Here is a 20,628-nt window from a genome sequence, read left to right as displayed (position 1 = left end):
ATGCAATTGAAGAATATGTGCCAGGCTGCCTGATGCTAACAAAAAGTTGTTTTTTTTTTACCCTCATCCCCTCATGAAGCCATCAGATAGATGTGGGATGCCTGAGTAAACTGTTATTTGAAGGGTGGGGAAGACAAAGGATTATATATTCAGAGTTTCGCTTTCTTAGATTTATTATCAAACAAAATTCATTGTTTGATGGCAATTAGCATGACTGCCAGTTTTCATTTCTCACAGAAGATCATGGCAATAAGACATTAAAGGGTACTGTGTACTTGTTTTCCAGCTTTGTATTGCCACCATGCTGCCAATAATACACCCAGTGAATTAGAAGGCCAAAAAGCCACAAACACTTAAGACGCCACTGTCAGGTGGTTTGGGGGGGCGTGGGGGTTGCGCTACTTTTGGTAGTCAAGCCAATTTATGCTGGCTTGACATGTTTATGGCTTTACATCCTAAGGCTTTCATTTCAACTTTCAGATTCATCAGACCTGAATTCTAGCACAAAATGTTAACAATGTCCTTATGGGCTTGTATCTCAGCTGGTTCAGCAGATGAACACATGCTCTGTCCATTGGGAAAACTGCTCTACCTACATTCACACTGAGGCCTGGATTTGAATCAAAAGTCCAATAAAAAGTTACAAGTGATATTAGGCCCGTGATTTTTGTTGTTATTGTTTGTTTGCTTTTAGATTAAAAATATCAAATATCAAATAAAATAAAATATCAAATAAATAAAAATATCAAATCAAATAAAAAAAAAATCAAATATTAGTTAAATAGCATATCTATTCCATAGGGAAATACTTCACATGTTGTTATGTAGGAGATTGCCAGGGACAAGCACTACAGGCAATAATGACAGCCCAGTAGAAGAATATAACCACAGCACCATTCTTCCATGCTTCTCTACCTTGACATTCATGTCCTATTAATTGTATTATCTTGTTACACACTTGCAGGAGCTCTACTTGCTTCAAGCTTTGAAGATTTTCTTTTTCAAAGCTCTTCTCATGTAGGAAGAGGATAGGCATAGGATATTCAGTTATATTACCTTGTATCTAATGTAAAAAAAATGTGCATCCCTTTTCCCTGGCCTTCCCCAGTTAATCCCAAGTCTAATGATTTTTATTTAAAATTTGACTTGTTTAGTTGGGTACAAGAATAAGACATCTCAAACTAAAAACAAAAAAAAATATTTCTTTTTAAGGGATGAACTGGAAGGCATTACAAAGACTATTTAATTTACTACATGTAATTTTTATCATACTAAATAATCCTTTATTTATTTATTTATTTCCCCTACCATGTCAGAGAGCTTTAATATCAGTTCCCCTTGGTGTTCACCACACATCTAGTGGCAAAGAAGACCTTAATTCCACAGCATGCAACCCAGGTTTTCCTAGGAAATGACAGGTACCAAGAAATACTAAGATGAGGTAGTTTAAATGATAACAACTGCATTGAAATCTGGGTACAAAATTTGATATACTACATAAGTTGCAAATCATGTGATATTAGTACATTTTTGTGAACTTTGGAGTACATTACTTCCAAGAACTGTAACACTATGGAATTGCTGGCCAAGAGTCCTGTACCATGTAACACTGGCCCTACGTATCAATTATATAAGTTTTAATAATTTTTTACTTTTAAAAGAACTCATGGACGGGTGTGTAAATAAACGTAAAACTTTATTTTTGATCTAGCTGGTGGCATCCCTGCCCATGGCAGGGGGTTGGAACTGGATGATCATTAAGGTCCCTTCCAACCCAAGCTGTTCTATGATTCTATGAAAACTTTAAGGACTTGCCTGTGATATATATCTTAATGTCTTAATAAACAGGAAGATTAATGTCCAGGAAATGGACAACTGGCAAATCTGTTATGGCAGAAAAACTTGAAAAAGAGCAATATCTGATGAATTCGTGAATTTTATCCAACCCCTAATTTCCTGTTTCTTGAAATATTCTGATCTCCTCCAGAGTTTATGAATTATAAATAGCTACAAAACAGTAATCATATTGTGGTTAAATATTTATGTTTCTTTTTTTTTTCTTTTCTTTTTTTTTTTTTCAGTAGTTTTGTAGAAAAATCATTACAACATTTCTTTTTAAATAAAAAGTGAATGGTTCCCACAGTGTATGGCTCAAATACAGCCATACTCTGTGACCCAGCTGTGCTCCAATGTAGCTGGGATTCAGCAAAGTGAAGTGTGTGGAAAGTCAGAAAATGAAATGACTGAAATATGAAGAAAGGATGAAATGTATGTAAACCATTAGGGCAACAGAAAGATGAGGTAGGACAGGGAGGTGTGAAAAGTATTTTAAATTTTGACCAGTGTCACAAGCTAGCATTTCCTTGATTTTTACATGGTGTAGTGCAATGTTGTGTCAGTTCATGATGAAGATCCTCTTACTGCCTCAATAGCAAGTGACAGCAAATGGTAGACCGAGTGTTGATGTGCCTACACCTACGGAGATGATGTTCCTACTTAATCATGTTCTTCGTCTCCTAGATGCAAGAGTACAAGAAGTCCCGCTTTTCAGCAGTACAAAACAAAAGACTGAAATCAAACTTGTGCATATGGAGTTGCCTACCATCACATTTCCACCTTCTTCTGTGTTGTAAACAGAGCACTGAATTGGGAAGCAGAAATTCCTGATTTTCAGCTCATGAGACATATCTAACCTGCAGTCTTTTTTAGGATGGTGGAAGACTGAAAGTGCCCCAGTAACTTTTAGTTTGATTATAAAACAGAGATGAAAAAGAGAAGAAAACCAGGTATGAAAGAGTGGACTGGGGCAGTTCTTCTTGATACGTTAGGTAGATTAAAAGGGAAGGTACTGTCCCTTCAGAAACAGATTTATCATTTCAAAAAATCTGCTTACAATCCTTGCATGCTACAAAATTACCAGATCTACCCCCTGTGCCAATTTTTAATTTCCCACTGTGTGATGATTGCAATTAATAAATTGGAGGACAATGACACATTTTTCAGTTGAATAATCCAACTATTCAGACTTTCTGTTGCCTTTCAGACACTTCTGTATATAACTGACCATTTTTCAGAATCATGATGGAGAATATTGGAGTTATTTGTAGAACACTGTCAATGCTTTCATTTTGGAGTATATATCAATAATATTTGCAGGGTGGAAACGAGATGCAGGTCAAGTTAATGACGTTATTGAATATGAAAAATTAGAACCTCTAACAGGCAAAATAATACAGTATATGCCATGAGGAACCAAGCAAAGACCAGAAGAGTGAGCAAAAGTAATGAGGTGAAGAATAGCTGTGCTGCTCTTCACCATCTGTGTTACAACATCAGCCCCTAGGACAGGGTTCCCATTGTACAGCAGGCTGCACGAAACTGGAAGAAAAGAGGCTGGAGAAGAATGCCTCCTCACAGATGATCTGAGGCTGTGATTCCACAAATGCTGCTGCTTGGATAAGTCACTACTGTTGTATATTTTCACTGGAGTTGGTAAAAAAATGTGTGCTGGAAAACAGCATGAAATACTTTACAGAAAGAAGAGCTGGAATCCTCATCAACACATCATCTAGGCTGCATGATGAGGAAAAGGTTAACATGAACATCCATTTCTTGGCCAGCTATACAACGTGTCTTGGTTACTGCAGCTGTTTCAAAAGGCAGGAAAAGATACTGTACATGCGAAGTTAAGGAACAGCTACAAGTTATATATGAGGAAAAACAAAAAAGGCAAAAAAGTGTGAGCAAGATGCTAACGTATCCCGATAAACAGAAAACCATTTTGTGCACCACTGTTAGTCAGAGTGAATGCCCCTGGATATTGTCCTCAGAAGTCAGTTTTTCTGGAAAGCACACTCAGATACTCTGTAAATCCCCAAACACAAGCAAACTAATTTAGATGTAGTATGAGGTTTGGCACCAGGGAAAGAAAAACTTTACAGTTTATGGAACTGTCTGACAGTTTCTAGGCAGAAAATAATGGGTTTGGAGAATTTTAATTCTGCGGCAACCACAGCTCAATGTGCTTCCCACCATCCCTGCATGGTAACAAGATATCTCAGAAACAAATTGGTGTCACTAATGTAACACTCCCCTTGAAAACAGTCTGACTCCAAAATAAAAAGTTTAAATGCCAGAAAAAAAAAAAAAAAAAGAAAAAGAAAAAGAAAAGAAAAGAAAAAAAAAAGAAAAAAAGAAAAAAGGTTTTCAACTTGTCAAAAAAGCCTAATTAGGGGACAAAACTTCCTTCCTTATACAAAAGTCTGCCTGGACAATCGGTTTCAAAGCTATGTGTGGCAGGCAGTGTGGTTATGGTGCTCTGCAGTAGGTTTGGACTCTTGAATACAGTTCTTCATCTGGACTCCTGCCTAAGTCTGCTTCTGGCATGAGTGGTTTGCTGGAGAACCAAACCCGGCTGTGTGCCAGCACAAGCTGGAGCACTCCCTTTGTGTGCCATGACTACAAACTTGGACATGCCATGGTAATGCTTTCCTGATGAGTTGTTCACACTTTGGGATGATCTTGAGTAGAACTGGAAAGAGCTCAGAAGTCCTGCTTTCTTACCAAAGCAGGGATGACTTTCTTGGTAAAAATGCAGATGCAAGCGGTACCATAAAACTGGAGGCAAATGGGCTATCGACAAACTTCTCAGACTAATAAACTATCTCTCCTCTAATTATACCTGATGTAAAAACCTCGAGACTGTTACTCATACATTTTACAAGGCAGAATTGCAAATGAGCTGTGCACTGAAATTCCTTTGCATAGCAACTTAGGAAATCATCAGTGGTCAGTTTTAATTTAATTTTACCACATTTTATGTTCTTCCAAAGTGCTGCATCCTGCAAGCTGAACATGCAGCTCATGACTTGCTGGCTTTGGGAGCCGAACTAACCCCAAATTTGAGTCATGAGTAGGAAACAATTTAGTTGTTCTCTGGGGTGAAGAATGGAAAGGAAAAGGCATGTGTTGATTAATGCATTGCAGCGCTGATCCACCCTTTCTTTAATTAGGGGAGTGGAGTCAAACAATTCCTCTGCCTCGCTTCATATGAAAACTGAATTTGTCTTTGGACTGTTACTATAAAGCCATGGATACTCCCACAGCATCTGAAACAAAGGCTATTGATGCTGGAGAAAAGCCATTCCTTGGTTTCCACAGGCACTGGGTGAGGCTCAAACTTTATACACTTTTGGACTAAACTAACTGAATAAATGAGGCAAGCTGTGCTGGTCATCACTGAGGATCAGTTTTTGAAGGCACCACAAGTACAGAGAGTTCATGTCACTAGGACTTTTAACAAATGCAGAAATTCAGCCCCCGTATTCAAAACTTACCAAAATTCTGCACATTGTGAGCCATAATGAGTAGGACACCATTCCATCTGATAACATTTGTATATACAAACCTCTGTTCTACACGCTTGTCTAACTGACATTCCCCTGCATTCCTTGTTTGTTAGACCTATTCTAGCAAGAGGAAATAAAAGACTTCTTGGGTCTTGTAGCCGAAAACAGCTTTTGAACTGAAGTGAACCAGGGTGCCTTTACTGGAATGAATAGACCCTTCAGTTTGAACCGGCCAAGCACCAGCCCCCTTCGGGCTGTTCTTCTGGAAATACTTTACCAGAATTAATTCCCCCAGCGAATACGACAGTAATTGTTCCGGGCTGCTTCTGTCAGGATGAGACCAACAGACACTCTTTGAAGGGAAAACTCTGGTCTTTTTATGGTCTGCATCTCTGGCAGACACAACACCCACTTTTTCCAGTGAAATGACCGTCTTTCTGTGCTCTGCCAGTTTTCTCCCTTCATTATCTTTTATTTCCCTTCTTTTCCTCCTCCTCCCTCGCTCGGCTGTCCAACTAAGCCTGGCGGTGCGGGGACGGTGAGCTGCTAGCCCTTGAGGCTGACGCCAACAACGGGATCGGGCTGGAAGGATGCTCGGAGCACGGGGGGAGCAGCATAAGAGAATTCCTCCCATTTTCCAAAGATGCCAGGCACCCGGACGCGGTGGGAAGCTGTTCTCATCTCTCGCTGCCACTCCTCGGGTGTCCAGCTCTAACAGCCTTCCTCCTGCCCCTGGTGCCCTTCCCTCCCCAGGCAGGGAAAGAGCATTGCTGCCGGGTGCCGATGCTCTTAGAGGGGAGGACCGGAGCGCCTCGCTCACTCTGCCGGTGGGACAAACGCCACCCTCCCGGACAGACAGCTGGGGTCTTCGCCCAGGGACCAGCAGAAGGTGAGCTCTGGGACAAGGAAGCCCAGGGAAAAAGCACCCCCCCCACCCCCCCGTACCCTCGCAGCACCACTGAACTTGAACTTCACCCTCCCTGCCGGCGTCTCCCCGGTACTCACCGGTCTCCCCATCCTCCTCTTCCTCCTCCTCCTCCTCCTCCTCCTCCAGATCCAGCAGCACGTCCGCGTTCGCCGCCTGCATCTCGCCCTGGTGCCTTCTCCCCCCGGCCCCGAGCTCCCCCCGGCCCCTGCCCGTGCCCCGTGCCCCGGGCGCCGAGCGCGGAGCCCAGGCGGAGCCCGACCGGCGGCAGCGGCCCCGGGCTGCGGGGCGGGGAGGGGCCGGGGGGGGGGGGGGGGGGGAGGGGGCAGGGGGCGGCCCCGGCACCTTGCCGGCAGCCGCCGCGGGGCCGGAGGCGTCCCGGGGCTGTCCCCCCCCGGGCCCCGCAGCCCCCTCCCCTAGTGTCCTTTACAGAACAGGGGGCAACCCTAGGGGGTGGAGGCTGAGGGAGCTGGAAACCTCACCTAGCTCGTCAGCAGCATCCCGAGCCAGTGAAAGGGGAACGTGGGAAGAGCACCGTGTTAATCGATGTGCTTTTTGAGCCCCCCCCCCCCTTTTTTTTTTTTTTTTGCATTTGGCCATATCAGACAATTCATGTTCACCAACGTGTCATAAGCGGTCAAATGTCATCTTAAAACTAATTAGGAAACGGTTTTATTTTATTTTATTTTATTTTATTTTATTTTATTTTATTTTATTTTATTTTTTATTTTTCCTAACAGGATCCAGAGCAAAGACTTGCCCCAAATGCCTCTGTTTCCACACCTATGTTTACTCTTTGAAAATTGTGTCAGGATTTTAACACCCTGGGTTGTAAAGGATGTCAGAGTATGCACTTGGTCATTGAAGAGCTTGACGTTGCTCGATTATTCTTAAAAAATGAAGCATACAATAAATAAATAAATAATAATCCACATGTTGGCCAGGTTATTCGGAAAAAGCTGCAGAAGTTGGAATAGGAAAGCTCAAGAACTGAACTAGACAAAAAAAAAATAATAAAATAAATAAATAAAAAAAATCTTTCGAGCTTTACAGATGTATTCAGCCCATTCGGCTGTTTTGCAGGTGAGCAGTTGTCCTCATCCCCATCTCAGTCTGCAGGTAAGAAACAGGAGAATTGCAACACAGGGAATGAAGAACTGTCACTGTGCAGAAATGCCTCAAGGGCAGAAGTGTTCACAAAGAGAGGATTTGAAGTGCTCAGCAATACCCCAGCATGCTCACATGTCCTAGTTCTGGGGGAGAGCAGAGGTTTGCTGAAACTGGAAGCAGTCTGGAGGAGTGCCCAGAAGTGAGCAGTGGGAAGAATTGGAAACTATGAAAGTGAAGGAGCAAATGTTAGCTGAGAAAGGCTGGGAAAATGGGTTGAAGGAACAGGGAAGTCTGGCTTTGGAAAAGGAGAAACAAGCAAGGTAATCTTCTTAGTCTGCATTAAGTAACCTATAAACAATCTATTTGCAATTTCTACTGCTGGCACCAAAAAACCCACAGTACCCAGGATGTTTAAAGTGTGCAAACAAGGAGGCGGACCAGAGCCATTTGTCAGATAAGCTTGTCGTTTGTCATCATCTGTTGACAAGTGGCTGTGGGTCAGAGTCACAGCAGAGCCTGGCATTGCAATGAATCTAAGTGCAAGAACTTTCTGACCAAAATGCTTGAGAAATTTAACTTAAGTTTTGGAGCAACTCTGCGTAGCAAAGACCCTACCACACCAATCCCTTGCAAAGTGAAGAACTGTGGGTACCTCTCTCAAGCTTCTCAATGCAAGCACCATCAAACCTGCGCTGTCAGCACCACCTGGCCCTGCCTGTTTTTCTCACTGTTGGACAGATAAAAAAAGCATCATGGACATGGATCAGGGCAGGAGGGCAGTACCAGGAACAGGTGATGCCGCAGAGTAAGACATGTTTTCTTGTGTCCCAGGTTTAAAATACGGCTTGACACAGCCAGTCTGCTTCTGAAAGTCTTCAACATGTGCCTCACTCATCGTCACAACCACTTGTCAGTGCAATTAGAAAGCTGCAAAGTGCTTAAAAATGTTCAGGAAAGAGGAAGATTTCAAAAACAGGCTGCACACAAAATGAGTTTTTTAACTGGATCCTACTAAATACACAAGTTCTACCCCCTCAGTCCTGCTCTCACTGCAAAGTATCCCCCAGCAATTACAGGACATAAAGGTTTTGCAGGTTTCATTCAGCTCTCAAAATCCAAACACTGGGTTTCATAGATGACTTTAAGGCAGAGCATTGCAGTTATTTGACAAGACAAAGGGAGTTCTGTGTCTAAATTTCCAACAAAACTTCATGAAAAAGCACAGCTATGTTTTTTTTTTTTTTTCCAAATTTTATAACTGATGCAAATATTTCCATGTGTACTTTTGGCAAAGTACCAATGCTTCAGAAGCTTGGTTTTGATACTCCTGAAAACGAGAGATTAAAAAAAAAATAAAAAAAAATAAGCAAATGAAGAGAAAAATGCAACAGCACCACCCTGCTGCCATCTCTTTGTCAAATGTATAATAGCAGAGGATCTGCTCAGAGAGATGCAGTTATGTAATCTCTAGCTTAAAAAAAGAGATTTTTTCAAAAGTTAGCTGAAATGAAAAAGCTTTTTCATGAAAAAATGATTTTTTTTTTTCCAGTTCAAGCATGGCTGTTTTCAATTTTATTTAAAAAAGAAATAGGAAAACAATAAAAATGTTTGAAAATTCCTGGTATTGAGAAACAGAGCAGGAGCCCATGGAGCCGGTGGAAAAATCGCCTCCATGAGCAGGGGTTTCGTGGCAACCAGCAAACAGCAAAACAAAGGTCAGGAAGGGACTTCAAGAGATTGTTTAGCTCAGTGGTGACAACACTTTGGCACAGGCACCAGGTCTATAACTGACATAGATTTGGGCTGGCACTGGGGCCTCTGAGTCACAGTGACAATAAGTTTGGCGCTAAGCACCAAAAATATCCCATCAGTCACTGGGCTAGTCCAGCTGCCGGCACTGTGCCAGGTTTGGATGTATACAAGCAGTCGGTGACAAATACTTCTGGTCATGTGAGGATCCCGTAATGCCCCAAGGTGAGCTCTTTGCAGGGTATTACTCCTGTCAATACTCATACAAAATCATTTTCCTGCAGTTGAGGCTCTTTTGTCTTGTTCTTCTCTGAGCATCCATTGAGAACAGCTGGTTGTTGTCCTCTTAAAAATAACATATTCCAAATGGAAAACTATCACCTTAATCTGGATGAGTTTTTCTCATCCAGATTACAGAACCCAATTCTTTCGGCCTTTCAATGTATATCACTGTAAGTGCCTTCCTCTTGGTAAGAAATTAGTATACAAATCCCATGTGAGACTATGACAGGAAAAGGTGACATTACTTTACAAAATCTGTAAATATATTGGTTTTACCCACTCACAGTCATTTTTCTCAATGATTTCCTTCACTTACACTCCCACTCCTATACACTCACAGGAGCCAAGATATATGTGTTCAGGTCGTCTGTCCATGGCCACTTATGTGCAACACAGGACGAGGTGGCTGTGGAGTCTCCCACCATGGAGCCCTTCAAAAGCCACCTACACATGGTCCTGGGCAGCCTGCTCTGGGGGTCCCTGCTTGGGCAGGGGTTGGGGCAGGTGGGCTCCTAAGGTCCAGTCTCAACCATTCTGTAGAGGGATGCCAGTGTCAAGCACTCATCACATCTCTTGGGCAACGACAAACTGATTTTTGGACAGGTCTCATAATTCCCAAGAGCTAAAGATTAGTATGGCATGATTCTTTTGTACCAGAGTTTTGAGAGTTTTGGTTATTTCCACCTTTAGCCAAGTCTGCCTTCAGGCCATAACCTGTATACAAAACTCTTCATTTTTACTGCTGTGGACTATGTCCTTCTTTATAAACATATATATATATATATATATATATATCCCTACTATCTTAATAACAAGCCTGTATCTCTGTATATCTTTCTTTATCATCTGACCCTTTCCCAGAAGATACACTGCCAAGCAGCAATTGCAGAATTCCAGGTAAGAACTCATCAAAAAAATAAATATATATATAATTTTTGTATAATTTTGAATGATTCTCCTTCTAGTATGCCCCAGAGTGACAATTTCTTTTTTCTTTTCTCTTTTTTCTTTTTTTCTTTCTTTCTTTTTTTTTTTTTCAACAATATCACCTTGTCAACTCATATTTATATTGCACTCTGTCACAAATCTTAGATTAATTTCTGCAGTTCTGTTGACAGGGTATTTCCCATTTTGTATTTCTGTATTTGATTTGCTCCTGAGAGGGCACTTGTTGCCCTTACTTTTGTTATATTTCCTCCTTTGATCAACTCCTCATTTGTCAAGGTAATATTGAATTCAGATGTCTTTCACCATGCTTGTGAACTGCTGAGGGACAAAATACATACAGCTTAAACCACAGCCATTGCAGAATAAAGACCAGGAGCAGCAAAAAAAGCATACGGTCAGCAGATTTGGAGGACTGGTAGGTCAACTGTACTTAAAACTTGGAGAGAAAGAGTTTTGTGGGAAAGTTCTCAATCATCAAAAGATACTGTATTAAGGCCGCTATAGCAATTCATATCAGTGCAGACAAAATTTAGGAGGAACAGCAGTGGACAAGTATCATTGCATAAGGTATTCTTTAAGGGTATGAAGATCAAAGTGGTCCATCACTGTGGGATTCACTGCACAACACGGCGGCCTCCCTGTTTTGCATGTAGAATGAAAGAAGTAATTATCCCAGAGACCAAACCAAAGTTTATTATTTTATAAGACATTACACTTTTTAATAACTGCTGGGATATTGTACCTGATAGTGGGTGAATTTTAAAACATTACAGTTTGAAGCTCAGTAACAGAAAAGAGGGTGTTTGAAATACAGTATTAGATAGCCTGCAAAGCTTCTGTTCTAATGCAGAAATAAATTCAGAGAGAAAAGATACAGAGGTAATAAAAAATAAAATGTTCATTCACCACAAGAAATTCCCATAGGTGCACCAAGTTTTTCATAAATTTGCTGCATTAGAAGTCAGTAAAAGAAGGTGTAGAAGGATGTACTTTCAGTTCCCCAAAACAAATATGTTTCCTGGTCCTGTTATGTTAGTGCTTGCAATCTGTTCAAGTCTAGAGAAAAAAAGAAAGAAAAAAGAAAAAAAAAAAGAGTTTGGAGTTCATTTTGTTTCATCAAGTACTTTATTTCAGTATGATTCACAGATAAGGAGAACAATGAAGCATTAGGGGAAATTGAAATTACTCAGACCTTGTACAGCCATAGTATTTTTCTTTCATTTTGTGTTTCCAATTGTACGTAATCCTGCCAGATTTCTTAATTCTCTCTCTTGTATGCAACCTCCAGTCTGAGATGACAACTTCAGTCTCTCTTGCCCTCTATTGAAGTGAATTGGTAATAACAATTGACAATAAAATGTGAGTTACAATATGTAAAGGAGGATATGAATAATTGATCTCAGACCACTGGCGTGTGTAATTACTTTACGTAGAAGTCTCATAAGTGCTGCCAAATCTTCTGCTGGCTCCTACCTATGTGTTCGTTTTACCTTCTTTCACTATCTGCCCATAGTATGGGATATACATATGGCAATTTTATGGCAAACTTTCAGTCTGATATTTTTAATATATTTAATACAGAGCTTTTAATTCCTAGGGGAGGTCTGTATGTGGCCTGTGTATATCTTAGAATAATAGACTCAGAGTTCAAGCAGTTTTATTTTTCTAATGTAAATGCCTCAATTCAAATAATTTAGAATATGCAAAACTCAGGGAGTTAATGGGGTTATTAAATCAGGTGAATTATGAAAAATTGCATACAGTCATTTCATTTGTAGTGTACCATAATAGTTTTATAATATTTTAACTGCACTTACAAAAACATTCTAGCCCCCTATCTGTCTGCATTTCTTGAATTTACAGGAAATGACTCTAGCAAATCTTACTCATTCCCCAAGAGGGAGCACATTCTCAGTTATCCACTGCAAGCCTTCACTACACCAGACAAATTACTATAGGTAGGTGTTGTGGAGGGTAAAGTACCTGCTCTGGCTCATTAGTTCACATACAGTATGTTATGGACACGACAACTCTTTTTAAAGCCGGTGCGAGTCCCTCTGCGTGGTGCTGCCCTTTGTATGGGCGCACTGCTTAGAATGAGCTGAGGCATCTGGGCATCATGCTCGACTGATGGAGGAGGTATGCCCCACACTTGTGAGACTGCAAACAGATGTTGTCCTTTGTCCACATTTTATGGGTTTTAAGGTCAGGAGGAGTTATGACACAGCCAGATTAACTAATAGAGGCTTCAACCCCTCTGCTCATCATCACCATCTCCCCTTACTGCGGTGGCTGGTGCATCCACACTGCAGCTGTTGTTCATTTTTGCTGCACTTCCAAGGGTGCAGCAAGCAAGTGCTCATATGTATCCTTTCAGAAAGGCTCTGCACTTTTTGGTTAAGCAAAGTGCTTTCAGTGGCTGCTATTGCGCATCTCCCTTACTACTTGCAGGCACAGATTTTCCATTACAAGTTGAAGAGAGGGGAAGAAAGAAGAATTCTGAAATCAACCCTGCAATTAGATAAGTGAAGAGTTAATTCCAGAAATACTTCATGGTACTTTTAAGGACAATTTGGTTCTATGCTCTGACTGTGAAACGATCTTAAAATAACTTGTCAATAACTGTAGCCTGCAGGGATAGAATAGGAACTTCTGGCTTTAATGAAAAAACTAGCAATCAAGCTTTTTAATTCTTTACTTATAGCTGAAAGCACAAATATAAACACACAAGTAAACACTTAGCTACTGTTTGATTCATGTTTGTGGTTTTGATACTCAGCAGTTCCTCACAACAGGTGCAGCAGGTGGTCTTTTGTAGAGAGATGCTTCAAACGCCTTCGGTTCATTTTCAGCAGAAGACAAGTAACTTCTTTCTGCTCTTTCCAGATTTTTTTTTTTTAATCAATATGGCTAGTTATCCTGCGTGAGGCTGGTCTTTATTTATTTGCAATGGTCTCTAATCTAATCTGCAGCAACGTCCCTGTTGCTGGATTGTTCTGCCGTACTTGTGTACATCAGTAGACTCCACAATTCATGATGTGAGAGCTTGCTGTGACAGTTGGGCTTTAATGCTTGCACAAGAGCCAGAGGAGCGTGTGTCTATACATGCATATGAACTCTCCTTCCTCTGTTCTGTGAAAAGAAATAGTCTTGTCACCAGTGCTTCCTCCTTCTCCACTCTCTTGTGACATGTTGCACTTCAATGCATTTCATCTTTATTCCTGAAGGGATTTTGATAGGCAGATAAGGAGACTCCTGATCCTCCTTAAAGAGGTGGAAGGAGGGGGACTTTTTCATGCTGGTTTGGAGCCCCAGGAGGGAATACAGATGTGCTCTGCAAAGTCTCTGTATTGCACATGAAAGAGAAATTGATACCTTTTCATGTATCAAAATGTAAGATAGATAAACATCCTTATTTACTACTATAAAGCATTTCAAGTATATATATTTTTATATATACACACAGTGAGAGCCTTTCCTAACTTCAAGGTATGAGTCAGTTTTAAGCAGTTTCTTTTTTCTTTCCCTGTGTCATTTTGGTCTTTTGTTTGCTATAAAAAAGTAGCTTATGTGAACCTTAAGAAGTTAGTTGGATAAGACTGATATCCCAGAACCCCAGGATGGCTGAGGCTGGCAGGGCCCTCTGGAGCCCACCTGCCCCAGCCCCTGCCCAAGCAGGGACACCCAGAGCAGGCTGCCCAGGGCTACATCCTGGAGGTTTTCGAAGATCTCCAAGGAGGAGATCCCACAGCCTCTCTGGAGCAGCCTGTGCCAGGCTGAACAGCCCCAGCTCTCCCAAAGTCTCCTCCCAGGAGAGGTGCTCCACTCCCTTCTTCACCTTGGTGGCCCTTCACTGGTGTCTCTCCAGTATGTCCATGTCTCTCTCAGACTGGAGGCCCCAGAACTGGAGGTGCAGCCTCACCAGCAGAGGGGAAGGATCATCTCCCTTGACCTGCTGGAGATAGCAGCCCATGGACCTCATGCAGCCCAGGACACCCTCAGCCTTAGCAGCAAGGACACACTGCTGGCTCATCTTCATATCATTTAGCAGGCAGAAGTAGGAAAGGAAACATATCAAGCTTACTAGTTTCTCAAGAAAGCTGGGACCATAGACTTACTTAACCTTCCCTTTTCCTTGTGTTTGACGCCTACTATGATTTTAAAGTGAGGAGTTTGGTGTATTTGTTTCTACAGCTTCTCACTTCAGGTTCCTCATACAGGTTGCTTCACAGCCAGGATCGTCAATGCTTTTTGGTGCCTGGGATCTGATTTTGTTACAGTTTCCTCTTTTGGCCACTTGCCAGAAAATCACCTAGGAAACCCAAGTACCAGTTACCATGGTCACTTAGAAGAGCATATGTTTCCTCCCATTGCATTGTGTATCAGTAGGAGGAAATCCACAAGCTTTTTACCTGAATAAGTTCAGCAGGATTTGACTCAAAGAGATGAATCCTGACCTTATTTCCTCTATGAAATCCCCGGTGAAATCAGTGGAGTTCCAGAGTGTAAACAAGGGCAGGATATGGCTTTACATGAGTATGCCCACAATTAAATTGTGAAATGACGGCTTAAAAACGTCTTGCCTTTGACTTATTACCAACCTGCAGAAACTCAGGAGTGAGATAAACAAGAATAATGTGAAGTCATGTTCTCCCCCAAACTCAGATAAAATTTCATGAACAAGAAGACATTCACCTGATGTTTGAGGAGAAAAGCACACCAGACCATAAAAAGAGCAGTAGCTGGCTGAACTGAAAGCATGACTGAGCCAGTATCCTGTATTTATAAATGGCTCAGGGATCATTGTGGGAAAAGTATAAGAAATAGCACAAGCATTTTTCCTGACTGCCAGGTGCCTGAACTCAGCTAGTCAGGTTCAAGCACTGTGGGATCAAAGGCTAATCATCCAGATGGGGAACTTCATGACTTCCTCTCAGAAAAAATAGAATTTTTTCTTAGACTGGTGTGTGAAGCCCTGAAGTTCCTCCTCTTTGTCACCATACACTGTAGCATAAGCATCCTCACATCAGGTATTGCACTCAGGCTAGGAGAAATATAACAAATCCATAAAACTTTTCTGTAGACTGACCATTTCTAGATAAAGGTAGTCACCTTTTCTGTCCATCTCAAAGTTAGTTTCCTTCTGAAAGGTGCTTTAACCACCTTGCAGAAACGAGGTGCCTAATCATAGGGTCCAGGATAGTGGTGAACCAGTAGATCACAAAATGACAAAGGCCATATTGTGATCCTGCAGAGTACTAGAAAGCCTATTTCACACTTTTCAGTAGTTTTCCAGATCTGCAATTTGAAGCCATTGAGATTGCTTGGTGAACAGTAACTATGCTCATTGCAATTGGAAATGAATGTCTCAGCATAAGAAATCTTCCTCCTCATTTACTTTGACATTGACATTGACCATCCTCAGAAGTGGATCTGATGTACCAAATCACTACAACTCCTGCTTCTTCATTTTTACTTCTCTTAACCGTCCACTCTGAAGAAAAATTATTATACAGTAAATCCAAGGTCAAATACCACAATAATATTTTCTGTTAAATTTAATGTTTCTGTACTGGGATGTGAGTGGAGACACATCACTGCCAATGCACAGAAGGCTGTGAACAGATTTAAGCTTATTTTGCCCAAGTTATGAGCTGACTAGATGCCAGTCAGTCAGTCCAGAAACTATATAAACATGGTAGCATGCCTGATGTACTGCTATTACCGTCTAAGCCAATGTGGCCTTGCAACCCAAAATATCCCTGCATATTATCTTCCACTTTTTACTGTAGTATGCAGAAATTCAATTGTACAATTGCAGCAGTCCTTTCAAAAACAATTTAGATCATTGCATTCAGGTGATAGAATTAAGGTTGTTTGGGGCATGCTTTGTCCATGCTGTATAGCCCATTAAATCATGCTAACTCTCACAGTAACACATCTGTGGAAACTGCTGTTCAATGACCAGTCGGTTTCCCATTATGTGATATCCGTACAGGACACCCGGGATGCTTTTACTGTGTTAGTACTGCCATCAGCAACTTTCTTTCTCATGAAAGCAGATGATGGTGTTCAGTAACTGTGGCTCAAGTGAAGTGCTCACCTCTGCATTGATCAATTCTGTGCATACCCTGCAGAGCCCTGGATAGAGCAACAGCCTTTTATTGTTAACTAGCAAGAGGAAAAATCAACTTTGCTTACATTAACTTGCAAGTTCACTTCAGAAACCTCTATCTACCTACCCCTTTATGACCTACTTTTTTTTGCAATTTCACTAACATACTTTAGTATTGCATAAATTATGAATTTCCTAAACTGATACAGTAAATTCTGTGGAAATGCTGCAGCATTGCCTTCATCTTAGTATGAATGTGGTGCCATGAGCATTGGTTGTGCCTCCAGACCCACCAAGAGTTTGTGTTACTCTTAGTGATTTTTTTTTTTTTTTTTTTTTTTTTTTTGTGAGTGATATGCTCCAATTGTCCTGTACTTGGACTGTTCCAGCAGAGACTGATATGGGGCCTGGCTGACTAACTTTTACTTACTTCTTTGCTGGGAGATTACCTTCTTTCTAATTATCCATCCCTAAACTGCAAACATCTGTTTCTCTTAACCTCCTTCCCCCTTAACTGGACAAGACTAATATTGATTCTGTTAAAGTAAATTTCTGCTAAATTTCTTTTTAATACTCCACTGTTTTCTGGTGGAGTTATTTAGCCAGGAGAAACTTGGCTTGGATGTAGGAATGTGGCATGTTAAACTATTTGTCAGTCTTTGTAAAATGACTCTGAAAATAATTAAACAACATTAAATGGCTGTGATATTAATTAAGAAGATTTTAGGAGATTCCAAAATGCTGGCTGGCTGCACTTCTTTAGTGGGTTTACCTAGTGAGAATGTACTTTAGTTTACACCTCATAAAACAGCATTACATGTTACTTTTTCCCCACAAATCTTATCCAATCCACATAATAACTAGTGCTCAGGAATTGAGCCTCATCTAGCTACAAGATAACATTACAGCCTTGTAAAGGGAAGCCATATGAATAAGTGATCCTGGCAGAGTCACTTCAGAGAAGGAGTGTCAGAGCTGAACCCATAAGAAAATAGGTTAAAACTGGTCCTGAACACCAAAATGTAGATGCATGACCATTTGGCTGCAACAAATCACTGAGCAGTTTCTTCTCTGAGTGGGTCATCCGTTCTGTCCAGTGAATGAAGCAAAGGTCCCTTGGAGATAATAGAATTTTGTAATGTAACTGCAGTTTGGGTCATATTGGTCATATTGTAGGTTGCAAAGGACTTTTCCAACTCATAGATCCCTAATCTTACAAATCCCAAGGTTTTTTTTTTTTTTTTTTTTTTTTGTTTTTTTTTTTCAACACCAGTTTTTTTGTGCATGTTATACAAACTGGTTTAGATTATACATACAGCATTTGCATCATTTACAACAGAGAGGGAAACTTCTATTAAAAAAATCCCTATTTTTTTTCTGTGAATGATAGACCCCAGCCACTGAGATGCCACAGAATATGTTGTAGCCACTTTTATTCTCAGCCACTGAAAACTGATATCTTGTTCCACACTAGATTCATCATCTTCATGATGACTTTTGTGCGTGCAAATGCAACTGGTGGTTCTTGAAGAGCCTTATTCATCAATGCACACAGCTAGCTGTGAATGCAGCACTCTTAACTTCCTTTGAACTTGCCAGTGCACATTTATGCTGTGATTTAGCAGATTCATACAAATTTCAGAGCTGAAAATGGTTGGTAATAGTTCTTAACACAAGGTCAAGCACTGGAGAAGAAAGACATGGCACTTTAGCCAGGTAGAAGGACAGTAGGCTGTCTTGGCAGTGATCTGCCCTTTCAGTTTACAGCAAGAATCTTCACCTGAACCTTCACACCTTCTTCAGTTCACCTCAGCACACATAAATTGATTTTGATTTATTTTGTTTGTGTTTGGCTTAATTTCATTAACTGGGGGAAGATTTTAGTCAATCTGTCTGTTTGGTACCATTTGTGTTGTTGTAGCAGCTTCATTTCAGTTGGGAACAGACTTACCTGCAACCACCAGCCAAGCATCTCAGATCCAGGCCAAGCCAGGCCCCAGCACCCTACTCTTCCAGGTGCAGTGAGGTGTCATCTCCCTTCCAAACATGCCTCTCTGCTTAGGGCCCTTAAAATTTTTTTGGTGCTTGTGGCCTTTGACATACACCTCTCCCAGTCCCACGAAGAGCCATACACATGCTTTTCCTCAGATGTTTATGGGGATGATCCTCGTGGTGTGACCTTCTAGGGATGAAGGAGCAGTGGTGTTCTGTGATATGCTCTGTGACATCTGAGTGTGCTGTCACATTAAGGCGCATTAGACAGAACCACTCTTTAAAATCACAAGCGGGCACATCAGGTTGTGAGCTGAGACTGATGTGCTGATGGTAGGTCAGTGGTGGAAGGAGCCTAGTGTAAGACAAGAGCCTCCTGTGGTGACAAAGTGAACCAACTGAGGTGCTGAGCCACCTCCAACTACAAGCCCTGAATTCCCAGGCAGGCTGTAACTTCTGCCTTTCTGTAACATGATGCTGTATTTTGGTCAGGTTTTATATTTCTTTTTGTAGAAGAAGAACATTTCTTACTCCATAGTCTGAACTTTCAACTTGGACAGTCCGTTCGTACAAGAAGTTTTCTCTAGGAACCTTAGACCTTTGTAAAGATCAAATCTCTAAGTCAAAATTTCATTTTGAAAGATGGGTTCAGCGAGGGTTAGGTTGCATTAGCCTAGAGCTTGAACAAAATATCCTTGCAGCTGTAGTTATAACAGCTGTTTTTCATTTGAGACAAAATGTAAGAAACAGTAAAGCTTCTTCATGGAATTAGATAGCTGAAACAAAATCGGCTATTGCCAAGAACAAAGAAATATACACCATTGAAAGGATCCCAGATAAAAGAAAAGGTTTTCTTTGGGCTGATTACAAATGCAGAGGTCTTATTACCTATTACTAACGGACTAGAGCAGTGAGAAACTAAAAACAAACTAAAACCACCTTCCTCCCCATTCACACTCTTCCATCTCCTCCCTCCAAGCAGCACAGGGGAAAAGGGAATGGGGGCTATGGTCAGTCCCTGAAGCTTCATCTCTGCCACTCCTTCCTGGTCCCTCTCTGCCCCTGCTCCCCTGGGGTTTCTCCCACGGGATGCCGTCCTTCCCCAGCTGAGCCTGCGGGGGCTGCCCACAGGCAGCAGCTCTTCAAGAACTGCTCCCACATGGCTCTGTACCATGGGGTCCATCCCCCAGGAGCAAACTGCTCCAGCACGGGTCCCCCATGGGCAGCAGCTCCCCCCAGACCCCCTGCTCCTGCGTGGGCTCCTCTCCACGGGCTGCAGCTCTGGCCCGGGGCCTGCTCCTGCGGGGGCTCTCCATGGGCTGCAGCCTCCTCCAGGCCACATCCACCTGCTCCACCGGGGGCTCCTCCACGGGCTGCAGCATGGAGATCTGCTCCATGTGGGACCCATGGGCTTCAGGGGGACAGCCTGCTCCACCAGGGGCCTCTCCACAGGCTGCAGGGGAGATTCTGCTGTGTGCCTGGAGCTCCTTCTGCCCTCCTTCTGCACTGACCTTGGGACCTGCAGGGCTCGTTCTCTCACATTTTCTTGCTCCAGTCTTCTGCTCTTGTACAGCATTTTTTTTTTTCCTTTTCTTATATCTGCTCTCCCAGTGGCCCAACCAGCGTCACTCACTATCTTGGCTCTGCCAGCAGTGGGTCCATTTTGGAGCCATCTGGAGCTGGCTCTGATCTGACATGGGGCAGCTGCTGGGCTCTGCTAACAGAGGCCACCTATGCAGACCCCCCAGTACCAAAACCTTGCTATGCAAACCTCATATGGCAGCTACCAGAAGCATCAGAAAAACAAGGAGATAACCAGACCAAGTACAAGCCACATAGCCTTATAAAAAAGTCTATAGCTAAAGATGTCTTTCTGTAAGATCGCTGGTGAAAGAATTTTGAAATTGAGAAAAAGTGCTTCCCTTTATTTAATGGCTTATTTTTTAACCTGTGTGTATTAATAGAACAGCAGTCAGAAAAAAAGATCACTTTAACATCAGTTTTTCTTCTTGAAGGAAACTTCCTTTAAGACCCCAAACACCAAGTAGCAGTTTTTATCCAGAAAGGAGAAGCCACATCTGCAGAAGTTTACTTCTGTAACTCAGTTGGTTTAGTGTGGGAGGTAGGCTGAGGCAGTCAGGGTCCTGTCAGGCAGAGGG

General features: G+C 41.8%; 1 protein-coding gene and 1 long non-coding RNA gene across 4 annotated transcripts in view; one reads left to right on the top strand and one right to left on the bottom strand.

Moving 5' to 3' along the window:
* The window catches only part of ANO6 (anoctamin 6), a 77,074-nt gene extending 70,519 nt beyond the window's left edge, over positions 1-6,555 (bottom strand). For all 3 annotated transcript variants that reach the window (XM_035331366.1, XM_035331356.1, XM_035331346.1), the window contains exon 1: positions 6,354-6,555. In XM_035331366.1, coding sequence (XP_035187257.1) covers positions 6,354-6,435 — 82 coding nt within the window. In that variant the 5' untranslated portion in view covers positions 6,436-6,555. The remainder of the gene's footprint in view (positions 1-6,353) is intronic.
* Positions 6,556-7,280: 725 nt separating this feature from the next.
* LOC118169780 lies at positions 7,281-19,586 on the top strand. Its single transcript, XR_004752276.1, has 4 exons — positions 7,281-7,582; positions 13,450-13,455; positions 14,854-14,857; positions 19,576-19,586. It is a non-coding gene; the product is annotated as an uncharacterized LOC118169780 (long non-coding RNA).
* The last annotated feature ends 1,042 nt before the right edge of the window (positions 19,587-20,628 follow it).

The sequence above is a fragment of the Oxyura jamaicensis genome, chromosome 1 (genome assembly GCF_011077185.1).
Source record: "Oxyura jamaicensis isolate SHBP4307 breed ruddy duck chromosome 1, BPBGC_Ojam_1.0, whole genome shotgun sequence".
NCBI lineage: Eukaryota > Metazoa > Chordata > Aves > Anseriformes > Anatidae > Oxyura > Oxyura jamaicensis.
Note: the sequence above shows the minus strand (reverse complement) of the source record. Positions and strands in the feature narration are given on the sequence as shown.